The sequence below is a fragment of the Maylandia zebra genome, linkage group LG12, assembly GCF_041146795.1.
Source record: "Maylandia zebra isolate NMK-2024a linkage group LG12, Mzebra_GT3a, whole genome shotgun sequence".
In the NCBI taxonomy this organism is placed as follows: Eukaryota; Metazoa; Chordata; class Actinopteri; order Cichliformes; family Cichlidae; genus Maylandia; species Maylandia zebra.
In genome coordinates this window covers 31,513,850-31,533,578 of record NC_135178.1, presented here as the reverse complement: position 1 = coordinate 31,533,578, position 19,729 = coordinate 31,513,850, and the positions used below count along the sequence as shown (strand labels likewise).

At 39.6% G+C, this 19,729-nt stretch overlaps 1 protein-coding gene and 1 long non-coding RNA gene across 15 annotated transcripts in view; one reads left to right on the top strand and one right to left on the bottom strand.

Annotated features, from left to right (window-relative positions):
* Positions 1-7,444: 7,444 nt before the first annotated feature.
* LOC143421516 (uncharacterized) lies at positions 7,445-12,726 on the bottom strand. Its single transcript, XR_013101193.1, has 3 exons — positions 12,593-12,726; positions 9,824-9,900; positions 7,445-7,626 (listed from the first exon to the last, which is right to left on the bottom strand). It is a non-coding gene; the product is annotated as an uncharacterized LOC143421516 (long non-coding RNA).
* Positions 11,501-19,729, top strand: part of kcnt1b (potassium sodium-activated channel subfamily T member 1b) — a 74,878-nt gene continuing 66,649 nt past the window's right edge. For 4 of the 14 annotated variants that reach the window (XM_076891100.1, XM_076891097.1, XM_012923440.3 and 1 more), the window contains exons 1-3: positions 11,503-11,936; positions 15,465-15,513; positions 17,162-17,329. In XM_076891100.1, the coding sequence (XP_076747215.1) occupies positions 11,867-11,936; positions 15,465-15,513; positions 17,162-17,329 (287 nt within the window). In that variant the 5' untranslated portion in view covers positions 11,503-11,866. Of the gene's footprint in view, positions 11,937-12,095; positions 12,693-13,142; positions 13,333-15,464; positions 15,514-17,161; positions 17,330-19,729 lie in introns of those variants that run through there. The other 10 variants (XM_076891105.1, XM_012923446.3, XM_012923443.4 and 7 more) reach the window with 6 other exon arrangements.

The following is a 19,729-nucleotide window of genomic DNA, read 5'->3' as shown; positions in this document are numbered from 1 at the left end:
AAAGAACAGATTTTCTTTTTATTGCAACACTCAAATACAATATTGAACTGAAGAAATGTTATTATGAGATTGTATTATGGAAAGTGTACCTGCAGGACCAAGATTTTATTTATGCTTGCAGTCCTCTGCTTCCCTAAATATATATCATCTCAGGCACACAGCTCTGGCTGTCAGCACAGCAGCTCCACTCACCAATTGTTCAAACCTAATGTTTGCAAGGAGCAGCCAATTAAACTCAATTTTTGGCTTAGGTAGTATGGCTTTACAGGGAAAGGAGCTAAAACAGTCTGATAAATCTGATAAATAATTGTTATTGTAAATTGTGGGTTATTCACAGCTACTCTGCTAATGCCATTCTTCCAGAGTTGCTTCATCCGGTGTTTTGATAATGGTGTTAGAGAGCACTGTCCTACTCCCATAGGTGTTAGATTCAAGAAGAAAAACATGGGGCTGGAATGTCATAATAGGTCCACTCTTAGTAAACAGCTTTCGAAGGAGTCTGCAATCCTCATTAAATGAATGCATCTGTTCACTCTCTCACAAGACCAATTAATGCTGGATCTTGCAGTTTCAGTACCATACTGTTGTGAGACTGCTGTGGTCACTTTATTGTAATTGCTGTAGTCTGTCCTGGGCAGGCTTTTTGGTTAATAATTAATGGATGCCTGGTTAAATGGCAAATAGATCAAACTATTTTTCAGCATTTTTGTACTCTAACTTAGCACTCAAAGTGTTTTTAGTACATATTCAACCATTCACACATACACTATTCAGAGGAGCACTCGTCACACAGTTACTGCAGATGTTTCAGCTGCACATCCAGGTCCTAGTCTACCACACCCCAAAGGTGCTTTGTTAGATTGAGATCTGGTATCTGTGGAAACCATTTGAGTACAGTGAATTCATTGTCAGGTAACCAAGCCTAGCTCAGATATGAGCAATAGAGAGCTAACTGAAACCATACTGGTGTGGATTAACAAGGTCTGCGTCAGGTTGCAAGGAACCAGGTCACTGATGAGAAGAGGGCTATTTGAACACGAAGGCATATGTGGGAGAACAGGGCACTGTTGGAATGCTACTACCAAGTAACTCCAGCGGAAGGGGTTACACAGGGAGGATGTGGGACCTATGAAATACCCAGCATCTAGACTGACAGCAAAACAATTAGTAGCTCAGTGTTTCAACACTTGGATGAAACAGCTGCTATCACAACTGGAGATCAATGAGGTATAACACAAATACTGCGACAAGTGGGAGCTGGGATTGGGTACCAAGCCCTAAGTATGACTGAAGGTGCGCTGATTGCCAGAGCAGCTGACCTGAGAGATAGGATCGTGGCAAAGGTGGAAACCTGGTCCCTCCATGGCCAATTACCAAGACTATGTGAAGTACCCTCTGAAAGTCTACTAGAAGATGTGGATGCAGCATTACAGAAGATCCCTACTGCAACCATCACCGAGACTACACCATGGCAGCAGTGAACCAGAGGTGCTTGGCTATAAGATGAACAGCCACAAGTAGCAGTGTCCTCCATGGAGAAGGAAACTAGTGGCCAAAATCAAGGTAGCTCAGAGGGAAGTTAGCCAACTTTTGGAGTTGCATAAAAGGTGCAATGAAGAAAGGGGTGCCTAAGAAGTACAGACACCTGCCCATACCTGAAACTTTGGAAACTGCCAAGCAAAGACTCACAGCCTTGACCAGCTGCTTAAACAGGTATACCAGAGAGATAGAGGCCAGGAGAATAAACCAGCTGTACTACACTGAACCATCCAAGATATACTGTCGGTGGCAGGGGAACAATATGAGAACAGCTCCTCCAAGGATGGACACAGCGCAATCCTGGAAGAGCATATGGGAGAAGTAAGAAACCCATAATGGTGATGCGAAGTGGTTAGTGGATCTAAGAGCGCACCACAGCAACCTCCCTGAACAGGGTCCAGTATCCATCACAGTGGCCAGCTGCCAGCATTCCATGAGCATCTGGCAGCACAAACGAACCAGCTGCTATTAGACAAGAGACACCCAGAATGGCTAATTGAAGGCTGGACTTTCCTGATCCTCAAGGGTGCCCAGAAGGGACTGGTCCCATCCAAGTACCAGCCAATAACCTGCCTCAATACCACATGGAAGTTCCTGTCAGGCATCACTCAGGAACAACCTCTGAGATATATATGCAAATCATGGGGAAGTGAGATGTTTTGATATGTTTTTATACAAGATCTATACTGTGGGTAGGGGAAGATAACCTGCAATGTTACAGGAATGTGGGGAGTTGAGATAGTTTTAAAATGTCTTATGTGTGTACACTGGTCTTATTCTGGCAAATAGTTGTATTTAAAAATGACACTCTATGGAATAACTTCAAAACTTCTCCCCTGGTATTAACACTTAAAGCCCTTTAACACAAAGGATTTGTCACTGTGAGCATTTCACGCCATCTTCTGAGCAGATTGAGTTTTCATTTTCCAGTTAAACTGCTGACTTCATGAGAGGCTTTAACTGAAATGGGTTATTTTCATTTAGGCTAATTTTGTGGAACAAGATGATTCAACCTGCATTTCATTACCTCGCACAAGCAATCACAGCAAGGAAAGGTGAAAGGAAGCATGCTCGAGCTGGCAGCGACAATCTGAAGTCAGCTCTTAATAAGTACCAGCTGCCTGGCTCTAACAGAGAATTCCTCCCAGCTCGAGCTGATGAATGAAGTCGTGTAATGTAATATAGGTGTCATGTGGAGACATCAAAGTCGGTGAGTTGTGGACCAACTGCTGGCAGTAGGCTATGGGGTGCTGATGCTTTTTCATTAAGCCAAGGCTGGCAAAAGATGGTGTAAGTATATACGGTCCAAACATCTATATATTGAAAGACCTCTGTCCTATTGTTGATGTAACTTTCTTTGACCAAGAATATAGCATTGTGAAACTTGAATTTAAGTTAGACTTCATGGTTGTTTTGACAAATATAGCAGCAGGCTTGTAGATAAGTCAAACGCTGAGGGTACAAAACTTACAGGGCAAGACATTCTTCTCAAATTATGCTTAAGGTCAGTGTCGTATTTGTCAATTTATGACCGCATTCCCGCATGAATTCCTCCAAGGGTGGTCAGATTTCCTGGATATGATGGTTTGCCTCTCTCTTTGACTTCTCAGTAGAATAATTTCCCATTAGTTTGTGTAATACAGTCAATCTAATTTGTTTTCACTTTTATCTCAGGGGATACTTGGATCCACAAGTTTAATGTTCCTTTCTTTACAAAACCATCCCATTTCTCTGGACTGTGTTTGGGTTTGTGTGTTTCCTCCCAGTCAAACGAACCAACCTAACACAACTATTACCTTATAACTTGCATTCTCTTCATGACACATTACAATAAACTGTAAATTGTGGTGGATCTTGATTGAGACAAGCTGCTACATCACTGACCTTGTGTTTTTATTTTTACCCAACCTGAATCTGGTAATCTTAAAACTTAACATCATTAGCCATACACTTATTTTAAAGTACTGCTTAAACTGTAGATCAATGTTTCATATTAAATAAAAAGAAAGGCAACTGCTTTAAACTGCATAACTGTGTATGCTGTAGAACTAATGGGAGAATGAGAGATTTGTATTTATTTGCCGTTGTTGTTGTTGATAGTATTCGACAGAAGAGGTCAGTATTAAGGCAGAAATTTGATGCAGGTGCCTAAAAAAAAGTAAAATCAAATTGTAATTATAAAATCTTATTAGTGAGCGATGGACTGCCCCAAATTCTTGTTTTATAGGATTTTCTCCATCTCCTGATGTTTCTGGGGTATTTATTTCTCATAGGCCCAGAAAGTCCAAAATAAGCTATTTCACTCACACACACAGTGCACTAGTCGACGAGTTTCTCCTTCTTGCTCTACTTCGTCAGTTTCTTCAAATATCTCAAAGGAGCTGGCCAATTTCCCAGTTCCCACAGTTAGCCATTTCTTAAATGGATGCCAGCCAACTGACCCAATAATAATCATCCCAGCAGGCTCTTGACAACAGTATGGGGAAGACCTGCTCCAGAGTGATCAACTCTCTATGCATTGATCCTGCTAGCTCTTTTTTTTTTTTTTTGCCCCTTAGCCGACTGCACCTAATCTCTGAAGGGTGTTTACATCACTGTGCTGACATTTCAGGGGAATATCAAATGTCCCACTCAAGCAAAATTTTGCCAATTAGGAGAAAATATTGTTCTGTAGGATGTGGGTTTTCAACTAAGAGTCTTGAATACAGAGAAAACAATTTTAATAGCCTTCCTGTGGAGAGGAAACTCTTTGACAGATGTTTGCACAGATGCCCACACAACTAAAACGTTTTCACTCAGTGCGAACGTGTGTGTGTTTGTGTGTGTCTGTGTGCAAAAGCTAATGTATGAGAGTAGTATACTACTCTAATTAAACTAATACTTTATCTTCATTTTGAAGTATCTCTCTGGTAACTATTCTTATTTGCACTGTCATTTTATGCTACTGAGGCTAATAAGAAATTGTGGCTATATAAAGGGGAAAACAGTATTTGGCTATTGTAGTAAATGGGCAATTTGACTAATTCTGTCTGTTGCAAGACCCTCCTAAAGGATAGAAATGAACCAAAAGTGACATTCCCACACTGCCCCATGAACAGTGTAGAATGGTTTTCTATTTTTATTTGTGTGTAAGCTTGAAAAACTTTAAAAGTAGCACAAAGCACAAAGATTGCAAATACTTTTTTTTTTTTTAAAAGCTGAGTTTCTATGAAAGCATCTCTCTGTGACTTGTCTTCTCAAAATGTTATTGCCAGCAGCTGATATTATCTTCCTCCAACACTTTGACATCCCACTCTTTGATTTCCATCCTGGCAGGTACAATCCAGACACAGACAGCTGGAGTACAGATGTAGCACCCTTGAACAACCCCCAGAGTGCAGTGTGTCTGGTGGCAATGGACAGATATCTGTATGCCATTGGAGGACATGATGGCATTACTTTCATAAGTACTGTAGAGAGGTACTTTAGCACAAGTGCAAACTAAAGGTCAATATCTTACAAAATGAACTGTCATTCCACTTTGTGCAGACTGTAAACAAATGAGACTGTTTTAAAGAGCTCTCACTGAAATGAAAGGTCTCTCTTTAGAGTTTGCAAATAAAATAAATATGTATCTTCCATTCCTAACACAGTCTTCTAATGTGTTTAGTTTACTGTCCATGTATGAAACTTGTTTGTGCTATGAAAAAAAAATCTATAAATGTAGCTAAAACTAATCTAATCATTTTCTTATTTACCTGACATTTCACATTAATTTGATGACAAGCTGAAGAGGCTGACTCAGAGGAAGGAACAAAGAATTCAAGCTGCACAAAAATATCAATGACAGACAGATCACTTGCTAAAATGATAACCTTTGTTTCGTTGTTATAAATATGATCCAAAAATGAACAAATGGACCAAGCAGGTACCGGTGCTGACAAGAAGAACCAGAGCTGTGGCTGCTGTGCTGGAAGGTAACCTGTATATAATGGGAGGGAGTGATGGTGAAAGGACTCAGGTGTGCGATGCTATTGAAAAAGACTATCTTTGTCCTAAACCTCACAGATACTGATTACATCAACAGGATAAAAGGCTGAAATCGAATATTATGCCTAACTTCAATAAGGAAAATCTGTAATCACTCACCTGCATTCATCCCTGGCTGTTTGGCTAGTAGTCGATTCTTTACGTCACTTCCACTCACCCACATTCTCAAACTCAATACTGACATCATTACTGTAGTCCAATCATCTTCTTACGTGCCTCGTTTGAGTCAATCTGCTTACATTAAATCTCAGTACTCCTCTGTTAGTCTCCCTTTTAGATTCTGATTCATGCAGCTCACTTCCTCCCCACCTCAGTCAGAGCCTCCAGCTTCATCTTCACCAGCATCCAAACCCTGGAGTCACTTAAGTCCTTGATGATGGTTATCAGACTCTAATTGGCTAATAGATTTTCCTGTCTAATAATTTTTCTAACACAATAAATCATGTTCAATTCTCCCACATGATTTCTCCTTGTTGAATTAACAATTATTCACTATGAATTAATGTGAGCTAATCATAATAATAATAAAAAAATGTCTTTCATAAGACAGACTTTTTTTTCACCCACCGTGCTAACCTGCAACCATCCACATTTGGGCAGTTGGAAGCAACAAATACCCAGCATTTTGCTTTGCTTTTATATGAAGATTTTTTTTTAAACTAAAAGAATAATAAATAAATAAATAAATAAATAAAAGCTGAAAAATAGTATGTGTTAATATAGGAAAGCTATACTCACAAAAAATATTTTGTGCCCTGTTTGTGACCCGACCTCTTTCTACCCTCAAAAACTGAACTTGCCTGCTTTTGGACATAGGAGAATTTAAGAAACACTTATTGTGTATCTTGACCCCTTTAATTCCATGTATCCCACATTACCACAAGACACACACATGCATACACACTTACAGGCAACCGCTTCAACCTTGCCAAAGATAAACACGGGTCACTTGTTCCTAACTATTTTTGTCTGTGAGAAGTGCACATCGGTGCAATTCCCACAACCATTTTTTGGTTCCCATCAAGTTCTTGGACACAATCTTGGCTTGGAATATCCAACATGTTTTTTTTTACAAACTGAAAAATGTACGTATATTACAGGAAACACTTTTAGCTTATTGTGTAGAGTAGATTAGTAAAGCCTGTGTTATAGGTCTTAAACCCAGGGCTTAGTGTTTCTCTGCGGGTTCAACACTTGTTTTTAAGATTGCCTCTTTTTGCATATTAGTGCAGTTCACATTTTCCTTTGGCATTTATTATTTCCCCTGTCTGCAGTCTAGTTCATCTTCTTGGTTATGTAATATTTAGTTATCCCTTTCTATTTCCCCTGTCTTCCCCTGTGTTCCCATGCCTTCTGTCAAGTCTTTGTCTGTTAATGATGCCATGTTTAGTTACTTCCTGTTTTATTTTGCTAGTATCTTGTCTCTTGTGCACTCTGTTTGGCTTTGCTTTCTTTGTTTTGTGTTCCCAACAAGTGTCAGCTGTGTTCCCTGGTGTGTCCTGTCTCTCTAATTACTTGGTGTGTATTTATTGTCTGAGTCTCCCTCTGTTGTTTGTTTGTATCCTTCCCTCATGGCAGTTTGTTTACCTCCTCCAAGGGTCCTCATTTATTTTTCCTTATGTGCTGCTCTGCATTTCTTTTGGTTTTTTTTCTTAAGTTCCAGCAATAAAACTGAGTTTTTGAGTTAATTTCTGCCTCCTGGATCCTGCATCTAGGTCCACACTCTGCCTGCCACACAGTCGTTCCCATGACAACCTGGGCATTTTTCTACATAAACACTCCCAACCTGTAGTGCTACACACATGGTGTATATGGTTGTGCATTAAATAGTATACATGGCCTCCCCTCACTTGTGCTATCTTCTAAATGTTCCCCAGTGTAGCGGTACAACCCTGCAGATGGAACCTGGTCGATATGCACGCACATGCTGAGTCACAGAGAGAGCGCTGGTTGTGCTGTGTACCTGAGACACCTCTACATGGCCGGGGGCAAAGATGAGCTCAAGCTGGAGCTCCATGCAGCTGCAAAGGTTCAATTGTGACACCGTGAGGTTGATGCCTGTGAAACACATGAGGAGTGAGAGGGTAGATCGGTACAACAGACATAAACTGTTCTCTCTAAAAAAAAAACTTCTGGCCATATTTGCATACGAATGATAAAAATGGAAAATATGGAGCGAGGAAATATGAGTGACATGAATGAGAGAGGACCACATGATTTTTCTTTTGTTTTATTGTTTAATAATTTACACTGCAATAAAGGGTTCTTACTGAAAACATTTTCTAGCATGCTTTCACTGGATTGTGATGGTGCTGATGATTAAAATGAATTCATTATAAAGTTAGAGGACCCAAATGTAGGATGCTAGACGGGTAAGAAAGTTAAAAAAAAAAGTATAAAATTGAGTAAGAGAGCATGAGTGAAGCTAATCAGGGCAGGGAATGCAAACATACAAAATTGAAACAAGACAAATGCACAACAAAACAAGGAGATTCAGGAGACGTTGGGGAAAGAACGGTCAGGGTTTGAAAAAATAAATCAGGAATCAAAACTAAACAAATCCAGCACTGATAACAGTATAATGTTTTCAGTGCTCACCATCTCCGTTTCATATATTGGCATACCAGCTTTTGGCAGCTAAACAAAACACTAAGTGTCATTTAGCAGTTATGTGTCACAAACTTAGTTTGGCTGGATGATGGCATTTTCACACTATGGGCATAAAAGTATCTATCAAATTTGAGCCAAACCAACTATATTCTAAAATATTTGACTGAACATATTTGAGTGAAACATCTGTCATTGTACTCTGGTACAATGTGAAAAGTCTACACAGATTTATTTTACAAATGTAAAGCAGCACACTCGCAGGTCACTTTGTTAGGCACACATTTTCAACTGCTGAGTAACATAAATTCTGTTCGGCCAATCAGAGGTTTGGGGGAAGTGTTAGAATGATTGGAGGTGATTTAAGTGACCTTAAAGTGGCCAAGATTCGCTTTGCATTCACTTAGTGGCTTTTGAGCCACATGAGCTCAAGAAACACTGAGGTGCCAAAGTCTGAGTATTTCCCTCCATATCTTACAACACTACCACTGCTGATCCACTGGGATTTTCCCACACAAACATCTCTAGGGTTTACAGAGAGTAGCCTGAAAAAGAGAAAATATCCAGTGAGTGGCAGTTCTCTGAGTGCAAATGCCTAATTGTTCCCAGAGGGAGAATGGCCAAACTGCCTCCAGCTGACAGGAAGGAAGCAATAAGTCAACAAACCACTTTTTAAAATGAAAATATGCAAAGTAATAAATATGATAGCCTTATAAATAAATATATAGAAAACCATTTTTTTCTGGCACACTTTGGATCCCTTAGTACCACCTGAGCAATATTTAAACATCATAGCCTGCCTAACTATTGTTACTGACCATGTCTATCTCTTTATGACCACAGTGTACCCATCTTCTGATGGCTGCTTCTAGCAGGATAACGCACTATGTCACAAAACTCAAATTATTTCAAACTGCCTTCTTCAACATGACAACGATTCACAATTGATTTCACAATGATTTCACAACTGGCCTCCACAGTCACCAGATCTCAGTCCAACAGAGCACTTTTTGGGATGTGGTGGAACAGATTTGTAGTGCAGCTGACACATCTGCAGCAACTACGTGATGCTGTTATGTCAACATGGACGAAGATATCTGAGTAATGTTTCCAACACCTTGTGGAATCTATGCCACAAAAACCTGAAGCAGTTCTAAACGCAAAAGAAAGACTAATCCAGAAGTGTAATGTAAGTGTAAATAAATGCTAAATCTTTCCAGTAACTGTTGAGATTATTTACTTTTGATGAGAATGGCACCTTAATGACACAATTTCAAACATTGGACTTTGAGTTTCAGAAAGTTTTTTCTACTCTTGACTCTGTATGATATCAGTGAGATCAGATGTCCATAAACAGTCACGCTGGTCTGGTTTTGACAGCAATCCTACCGACATCTTGTTTAAACCTTCTGTATGTGACAGGTAATCATTTGGGAGAAAGTTTGCATGAAAGGGGTGGACTTAAAGAGATAGAGAATAAAATGGCTTGTTTCCCACAGTGGAAACAAGGCGCAGTATAAGATAAATGAGGATACTTCAAGAAAACACTTGGAATAGTTTTCAGCACTGAAACAAAGACTTGGTTCTTCGTAACATAATCTGAAATCCTGGGATCAACAAAGTATATATATGTCTTTCTCTATCTTACTTGTGTATTTTCAGATATCTCTTGTAGTCTTCAGTGGTGCACTGCTGGCTGTAGGAGGATCTGATGGTTTCACCCATCTGAAAACAACAGCAGTTTACAGCCATGAAAACAACACATGGAGGTAAGAGGAGAACTGAATTTGTGACAAAACTAATACAAAATGATTGCTACAAGCATCAAATGATGCCATAAGCCCTGACATAATTTTGTTTTGATTCCCTGTTAATTACATTTGCAGGAAACATGAAAGCCATAATGTAAACAAGCTATGAACTGAATCACTATTCAATGACATCAATTAGTAGTAGAGAGCTATAAAGAGGAAATGTATTTACATTTAAACATCATGAAGGGCACAGCAGGCCACGAATGCATTAGCATAAAACATTAAATATGTTGTATAAGATATATTGATACAATACATTATATTAATATTTTCCCGGAGGATTATTGTTTACACTTTGTTGGTAATATGGGAGAAGGATTAACTAATCAAAATAATTTTATGTTTAACTGGATTGTTCGAATCATTTATGTTTAGTAAATGTAATTACACTGGATGTGGCAGGTTCAGATAATGGTGTTAAAGGGAAAAATACAGACTCTTACTTTGGTAAAAATCAAGACACAAAAAAGAGGAGAGATGTCTCTTCCAAAATTAGTTAAAATTCAATGTAACATTACATCGATTAATGTTAAAGAAAGTGTATGCAGGATGAAAATATTATAAGCGAGACAAATATATAGTCTCTTTGTGATTCATGCACTGTGCTCATGTATGGCTCCTATATATTATATATGCCTTCAGGCTGCAAGCTGAATCTGGGTGCTTCACTGTCTGAGCATGTTTCCCTTTCCATCTGTTTTTAGACACTTTGGAAGCATGAAGAGTAAGCATCCAGGTGGGAGAGTGGCTGCGCTGTGCTGAGACTCAACAATACTCATATTATATGAGCAGGACAGAAGTGTTAGAGAAAAATAGCCTAATGGATAGGCTCAGGGACACATTGCAATATGGTTCAAGTAAAGGCAGTAGAATAAATGAATAATGGAGGAGTTCGCTACAAAATGAGACATAGCTGCATTAGTACATGGTGACAGCTAACTAAAATTAAAGCACATCACATGCTACCCAGTTTTGATCTTTTATGTCTGTTGTCTAGAAATTATAAACAGATGAAACTGTAGAAAGCAGATTTCAAGAATAGGTTAACTTTTGGATTGACAGACTTAAAATGTAGATTTTATACAATTCTGAAAAAGAAAAAGCAATCAAGTAAAAATGAGACAATCACAAAATGCTCATAATATGAAAAAGTGAATCAGTGTTTCAAGGGATAGCACCATTTAAGATGATTTCATTTTAACTCATGAGCTTGCTAATTAAATATTAATGTGGAGTAACAGGTGTTAGTCATGGATAAATCATAGCTAAGGCACGGATTTGGAGGTAAAAACATAGAAAGCGCATATTGTTAGTCTTACAATGAGGCATGGTTCATGTGAAGTGTGTTAAAAGTAACCAATCACAGCTCCTTTCTGAGTTATTTCAATAAGCTGGAGACATCTTTGAAATTTATGTAGACGTTAATCATATCACTGAATTTTTGCAAGTGGCTCAGTCTATTCAAAGTATGCGGGAAATGACTGTAAATGACCCACAGCAGTGACTGTAAATAAAGTGCTTCACCATATTTAATCATTGAGCTTGTGTAAACATCCACTGATAGGAAGGGTGCCTGCTGCGGTGTAAACCAACAAAATCAGACAAATCAAGTGGAGAAGAAAATCTGTGGGAATCAAGATCCTTAGCGAGACTAGTGAGTGAGTGAGTGAGTGAGTGAGATCTGACTGCTGGCATGGGAAAGCATAAGAGGCTGTGTGGGCTTTAAAACGATGACGCTCAGAGCTCTTTCCCCTGGAGAATAATGGGCTGAAATGTGGAGAGGCTCAGCACAAGGAACGCACACAGAGTAGCGCGGCTTTTCCACAGACACACAGGAACCAGCGGTGTCTCCCCAGTCGTGCCACTGTGCACACAGAATGAATATTTTCTTCAATGTGAGGGGGACAGTTGTGAGGCAAATAGCAGAGGACAGAGCAGCTGTTGCAGGTATGGTTTAACAGAAATACATATATACATTTATGTATGTAATTTTTCCCTGTGTGTTGTAGGAAGATATTGCAAGTGTAACTTGCCAAGACTCTACACGTGCTGTGTATATGCTCCATAAAATGTTGCTGGATATTGATAATTATAAGGATCAACAAATAACTTAATAATTTTGGGGACTGTTGTGATGTTTTGGTCTTTTCCTGACCAGTATGCAGCTAAGAGTAAAGCTCCCCCCACATGCAATTTATTGTGTGGTAGTGGAAATATAATAGTAGAAGAATAGTTGCACTTTAATGCACTTTTTTTCTCCAAACAAACGTGTTTGGATATATAGGTACATCTGTCACTACCCATTAAATACCACTTCTTAAAAATAAATAAACAAGAGCCAGTCTTTTGCCTTGACATAACTTTGAAAGAATTCTGCGCTGTCATGATTTGGGGTGGGAATAACCGTGACAGCGCAGAACTGCAGAATCTATTATTAGGTTGTTTTTTTTTTTCATTTCACTAAAAGCTCTTTTTAAATTAGAAATTTCCTGTCAGCATTAAACGCTTCAGTTTCCTCGGCAGACGACGAATTATTCCAAGGTTGTCCGGTAGGTGGCGAGGCACCGGTGGTGACTTCAGGTTAGGAAATCAGCGCCCCTCACCCGCTGTGTCCTGGGAAGCAAGGATGAGGATGATGATGTTGTCCGGACAGCGTGGAAACCCGGTGGACAGCGCGCTTACTTGATGTGTTACTTCATATGCGTAAGCAGACGTTACATGGCAGGAGACAACAGCGAAGAGAAGCTGTACTTTGAGTGATTCCGAGGGCAAGGGTTGTTATATAACAGCAGCTGACAACGGTTACAGGGGACTGCGAGCTAATTAAAAAGACGAGCGCAAGTTTATCGTTAACTTAACGTCCGTCCTCCTTCCGCCACGAAATGTAGTTCGGCAACAGTGGCAAACAAAGTTGTTGCTAAGCGACAAGGAAGTCAGTCGGTTGTTTTTTGTTTGTTTTTTTTTCGCCCATGAATATTTACGTTTAATGTCAGGTGTGCCATAATCGCGTACATGTGATAATGATAATGGCAGGAAGTTAGCAAGTCAGGCTTCGCGCTTTGCCGTCAGGAGACCCTTCTTTGGGTTGATGGGATTTAACTAAACCCCCAAAGCTCACTGTTGGATCCCTTTTCTTCCCACCTCTGATCACAGGAGCTAACTTCCACCCCACAACTCTTGCAATTGTCACTTTCCAGTGATGACATAGCTTTCGCGGGTACTCGTTGTTGGGAAGCATCCTGTGTCGCACACGCAGTGCAGTATGGAGAGCGAATGGAGATTATCTAAATCAAACCTAAGTTTACGATGCTGGGACCTCGGCCAGAAACGGGAGCACAGCCAGGTAAACGAAGTTAACAGGAAATCACAGGGTACAGATGCACCTATGTGTTTTAACGCGTATTAGTTCAGCGAATATCATCAAGTTTATTGTAAAGCTTTGGTGGCAGATGCTGTACCGTGAAGTAAGATTATTATTATTTTCTCTGTTATTTATATTGTGTTGCCATAACATCTGTGGTGGACGTAAATGCAGATGTTTTGGTTGTCATGAAAATATCATGACTGCATTTCTGCGTTATGTATGTCTGTATTAATTGTATCTGTATTAAAGCTGAACCCTTGGTAATTGCAGTGAGGATGGGCTGATTCGCTGTGGTGGAGAGCATTTTTCTGCCATTGTTCATCACTGCAAATCAATACAGTTATCAGCTTTATATTGATGCTCAGTGGGCTCTTCCAGGATTCCATTACCTTCATTCATAGGGGCCACTGAATGCCTTGATTGAGTCAGAAAATAATGTGAGTTTGCTTTAGAATAGCATCATCAGCTGGGGAAATCTTGGTGTCCTGCCTCTCTGTGGAGGTTAAAAACGTTTGAAGAGTCAATTCCGATGGCTCAATCATCCAACACCTTAATAAGTAACCCGCCCCCATTTTTCCACTAATTAAAAGTTTTGTTGTCACTAACAAACTTTTTTCAAATGTGGAATTTTGATAAATATGTTTCACAGATGATGGTTTTAATCACAGATTTCCTTTTTTTTGCTTGCAGACTGTGCTGAGCATTATGTCTAGATATTGGTCTCTGCATTGAAATCTGAAAGGCAGTTAGTCTCATCTGACCTTTTGAAATACATAATTCTGAAGAAGACGATTGCAGATTTTTACAGCCATTGTAAGTCGAATTTGATTCTTTTTAGTCTTCTTCTCGCCCTGGTTCCCGTTATTTATTTAAAGACGAGTTTTATGCCTTCCCTGCACATGCTTTTCCTCGCTCCATCTGCTCTCTTTGGTCTGAATCCACGACATTCGCTCCATTAAAAGGAGACACTCTCTTACCGCAAGCGACTCTTTTTCCCTTTTATTGTGGTCACTTTGCCTCCTCCATTAAGTGAGCTCTCAGAGGTCACAGGCTCTGTATTTTTTTTTCTTTTATACTGTATGGGGACGTGCTAATTTTACTTGCACAGCTGAATGTACAGTTCTCTGTCTCTTTTATCTTGTCATGTAGTTCTTCTTAACTTCTGATGTCTCCTAAAGTAAAGAACACATTGAGAGTACTATATTCTTTATTCTTCTGCATTCACCTCCTTTTGTTTCTGGTTTTGGCTTTCTTTCCTCTCCACCGTACTCGCGGTCATAACCCATCTCTCTTTTCTCTGTCTGCCCTTCTGGGGGACTGTGCCTTCACTGTTAATAAGGGAGATCATGTTTCTGGTTGCTATTAGCCCACTCAAGATTGCCCACACCGTAGTATGAAAACCACAGACACACACTTAGCTCTGTATTACCCACTTATTTTCCCTCTGTAGACAGTTTAGCAATAAACCAAAGGCACATCAACAGAAAGTCTAGGTTTATCTTTTAGCTGGAAATGTAAAAAAATGTCATGGAAGTGCAGACACGGATGCCCATCTTGTTCAACCAGACAGATGAAGCTTTGGTATATTGAACCTACACTGTATGTATTTAAGAACGGTCTTTGTCCTGTTTCTGAAATGACCTTCCATCTGTTTGTTTTGCTTCATGGGCAGAAAAAAATGTGCTAACAGCATCTTGACAAGGGAATCCCTCCTCACTATTGCAAAGATTAAAATGTACACTAGGGTGCCTTTAATAAACACATGCAGATAGTAGCTGATTAACCCACTTGCTGCTTTCCACTTTATGAAAAGATGCAATATAAAAAAGTTAAGCACCATCGAGTGGAGATGTTGGAGAGGGACAACTCGGTAATATCAAACTGTACCCTTGCATAAATGTGTTGGTGTAATCCTGCTCTATGTAAAAACCAGAAAGTTTGAGAGTGCGCACTGATCTTTGCGTGTAAGCTGTGAAACAGGCAGTGGATGTGATCGACCTCTTTCAAAAGGTCTTAAGAGGAGAGTTTTTATAAGTGTTGTTTAATCTCTCTTTTCCCTTTTCTCTCTCTCTCGCTCTCGCTCTCATTCATCATTGATGTCCCCCTGTAAGAGCCAGTGATGAACCCTCCACGCCGATCATCGAGTTCCCTCGGTGACAGGTAACTTCCTGAAGAACTTCCCTACATGTGTTACTGTGTGACAAGGTGGAAACGCATGCAATAATTAGCCACAATATTTGAAAAAAAAAACAGCTGCTTAATTTTGTGTAAATGCACATTGTTCTTTGAAAATGGTCTTTACCTGTAGTGTGCCTCCACTACTACTGCTCCATAGATTGCCTTATCAAAATGTAATCTGAATTTTCAAGTTGCTCTTTGCATTCCTTGAGTCATTTTGGAGCTTGAAATGAAAGTGTTTGGGCAAAAGCTTTAAGTGTTGAGTTACCAGCTCATGGAGACTTGCTTCATTTGCAGGCTACATTCATAAATTTGATGGGATTTAAATACAGTCAGCCAAACAGAAAACTAGACAATTTATTACATAAAGCACCACCACAACCACAATAACCTTGAGCTCTAGTCCATGACTTGAATTAGCAGAGCAGAAGCCTTGGAGAGAAGTGCTGACTACAGCTTGCATCCACCTGTTAGTTGCCATAAATTAAAGTTTTGTTTTAAAAAGTAAAATAATAAATGACAATAGGTGCAAGAGAAATGAAAAATGAAAAACATTTTACTTCAGCTTATTTATTTGCACCAATCTCATTTAATCTCAGTGTGAGTCATTAGGCTACTGCATAGTGCTGACATTTAAAGCTGCATTAGTTACTTCTAGTTCCTCCTTTTCCTTGAAACATATTGCATGTGGAGCTGGTGAGAGAGAGCTGATGTGAAGTAGTATTAATCAAGGTAATGGCGTCATGTAGTATTACACTAAGTGTAATATACACTTCTCAGCAATTGTTGCAACAAACCATCATCCTTCTGGCTTCATTTCTAATGTCTGGATTTTAACTGTTGACATTCTGGTTGCAGTAGTTTTTAATTTGACCGTCGTTTTATGTGACCAGGGAAATGTTTATTGGGGATGGACCAATAAGGCCGCAGCTGCAGCAATAATGTATATTGTAAAATGTAAATAGGTTGCATATTCATATGTCGTTCCCTTTCTTTTTGAATAATGCATGTATGCATGTTTGTATGTTTCCTTTAATACAATAATACATAATACAAGATGTTTGTGAAATAAGTCAGTTGCATCAAGTCACATGGTTTAGATTATTATCCATGTCAGGATTTAGGCTTAAAATAGGGTCTGTGTGCCCATTGCAAACCATTTCTGCTTAAGCTGTTTTCTCAGCTGTGTTAGCAGCACAAGAGCTTAATAGCTGGTCAAGAATCTTCATTGTCATTATCAGTGTGCTCAGTGTGTCATCCTCATAAATGCATGTCGTGTTTACTTGGGATTTCATGGAATGGATAATGGGCCTTTTCTGTTTGCTGTGGTTTCCTTTTTGTCCCATGTGAATAAATTGGCATGTGAGCATTACAGTAAAATGTTTGTCATTGTTCCCCCGAGCAACCACCTTTGTGATTGCAGACAAGTGCATTATACAACCATAACTTTCCTCACATATGTTTTAAAACTTTGTAATATGCTTTTTCAATTAGAGCCAGCCTCTAAATTAACAGCGTCACGTACACTTTTGTTGTGTCTGTTCTCAGCTGAATACGTTGTTTTAAAATGTCACCGTTGTACTAGCAGACAGGTTGCTGAGCAGATTCTGCTGTCTTTCTCGTCATGCAGGCCATCCACTGAGACCGTGCAGAAAAACAACAGCAGCAACTCTGGTGTTATTCTGGACATCTCAGCTCTCAAGATGGCCGATGTGGATTCAGGGGTGCCTCCGCTCCCACCTCGTTACCGATTCAGGGACTTGCTGCTGGGGGACCAGACATTTCAGAATGATGACAGGTAGCACGAAAAGCTCTCTTTAAGTTTGTGTGTGTGACATGTGAGAGACTGCCCAGGAATATTGTGGATCTTTTTTGTACAATAACAACAACAGAGAACCTGAAATCTTGCAGTCTTTATTAAGAAGAAGTCTCTCCTAGAGTAAATGACAATAAATTGAGCAAACTGATACTACTTTGGCCAGAATTCTACTGAAATAAGAAAATCACATAAAATAGAATTAGCTGAAAATTCTACTTGTAACAGCTGTAACGAGATTTGTGTTTTTCAGGGTATAGCTGGATTAAGTATATATATATTTATTTTTTTATTTACCCTTGACTGGCGCTACAGTCACCAGAGTGCTGTAGTGTTTGGGAGTACAGTTATCGCTGCGGTTGGAGAGGCAGACCAACAGATGCTGTTTGCTACCCAAGAGGGGAAAAATTAGCCTCAGGCATGGCTGAGTGCTGTGGAGCTCTCCATGGTGCTGAAATGAAGGCATCTCACTAAAGGATCAGCAGTCCATTGTATACTGGCTTGCAAAGAGGAAACTGGCAGCCAAAGCTTTGTATGGTGGACTTACTTTTGATTTGTCAGAGATTTGTGTGTTAAAATGAACTTTCACTATTTCAACTTGTGAGACTTTATATGAAGGCTTCCATAACGTTTTATCCTCAATGCACTGCGGCTCAGTGATGTTGAAGTTCCTGCTGTAGGTGAATCCAGTTCCTAATCCAGTTCCCCGTTCTACACTATGGAGAAGTATGGAGACGACACCCCCCCCCCCCCCCCACACACACACACACACACACACACACACTGCTTTGTTATATTTCCTAGTTGAGAAGGGAAGTGATATTAGTTTTCTAGTTTTCACAGCTTTCCTGTTAAAAACAACAGGAAAAAGGAGCAGAACCATTGAAGCTTCCAAAAGACGTGTGGTTGTGTTCTCAGTATTTTGTTCTGTTGCATTTGATCCATTTGAGTTCGAGAAAAAGACTTATGAATACTGGTGGTTATAAGCAAAGACTAAAACCAGACGCTTTGCCTACAATGTTATCTCACAAGGTGTCCAAACACTCTCAGACAATGAGTGAAAATTGCTTAAAGAAACAGGAATGACAGGGGACTTAAGAAGCTTTTTTTGCTAGGCTACAGCAGATGCTGTATCTGAAAACACACTAAATGGCATGACCCTAGTGGTATCTGGAGGTGTCTGACATTCTGCCAGTTCATACTGCAGTTGCCTGGACAAATCAGATGGAGCTGAAGGTGGCAATCACATCTAGCCGGCAATTATGGACAGTGTTTACGTGGGTGAACACGACCTCTCATGGTGTATTCACATAATAAAAATGTGCACCCCTAACATCCAACAAAAGGCAGAGGAGGAGGAGTACAACTGATAGCTTAAATCAGAAACATTTTTTCAGAACTTACCATTAAGTCCTATAATTTCACTCACTTCTCTCCAAGCCCACTCCTTTTCTCCCTATCTTTGTCTAGAAGTGCAGTTGAATCAGACAGCTCCAGCTGCCCACAAACACAGTCAATAAATTAGTTCTCAATTTCTCATCGTCAGCATCAGGATAATCCCAGCTCTAAGGGACATACTGAGAAGCAATTTTTCTTCCAAAGTTAAAATATTGTAATTCCTGCAAGATGCTGATTTCCCTTGATTTGTATATCAATTTGCTTTGCTGCATAAACTCTGTCTGAAATCTGGCCACAAAGAAACTTTGCTTTGCTTAGTGTAATCACAGCATAACAACTGTTGACAGAAAACAAAGCTCTCCCTATCAATGTAGAGGGGCAGTTGCTGCGCAGATACTGATTATGATTAACACTTCATTTTGAGTAATGTTCAAAGTAAAAAGATAGATGTTTATCTTGCCCTAAGGTCCAAAGACTTGGACAGTTTGTCACTAGAGAGTCTGTGCTGCTATTTAAATGAAGTAAAGTTACAATGTGTTTTTTGTTTTTTTCTGTTTTTTTTTGTCAGTACTGTTTGATTTCTGAGGTTTATACGATTTCAATAACTGATGTTTGCTCACAATGAGCCAGACCAAGTCTTAATTAATGAATTGGAATAGATAACTTGCAAATGCTTTGGTATACCACTACCTATCATTTTATTTCTTTGTTCATCTGCCTAGTGTCACTGGGGATCCTATCAGTTAAACGCCATCACTATGTTTTTAGAGAGAAATGCAAGGCATGTGTCTACAGATAACATTTAGAGCAGCAGAAAAATACACAATCCCCACCCCACCCCCACAACCCACCCCCCACTACACGCACACATGTTTATTGTTCAAGTGTGCTTTCCCAGAGTGCGCAAAGGTTTCCCTTTTACTGCATTAGCCATTTAATGTTGACAAACAAGTCGTTTGAGTGAAAGTGAGATAATGCACAACT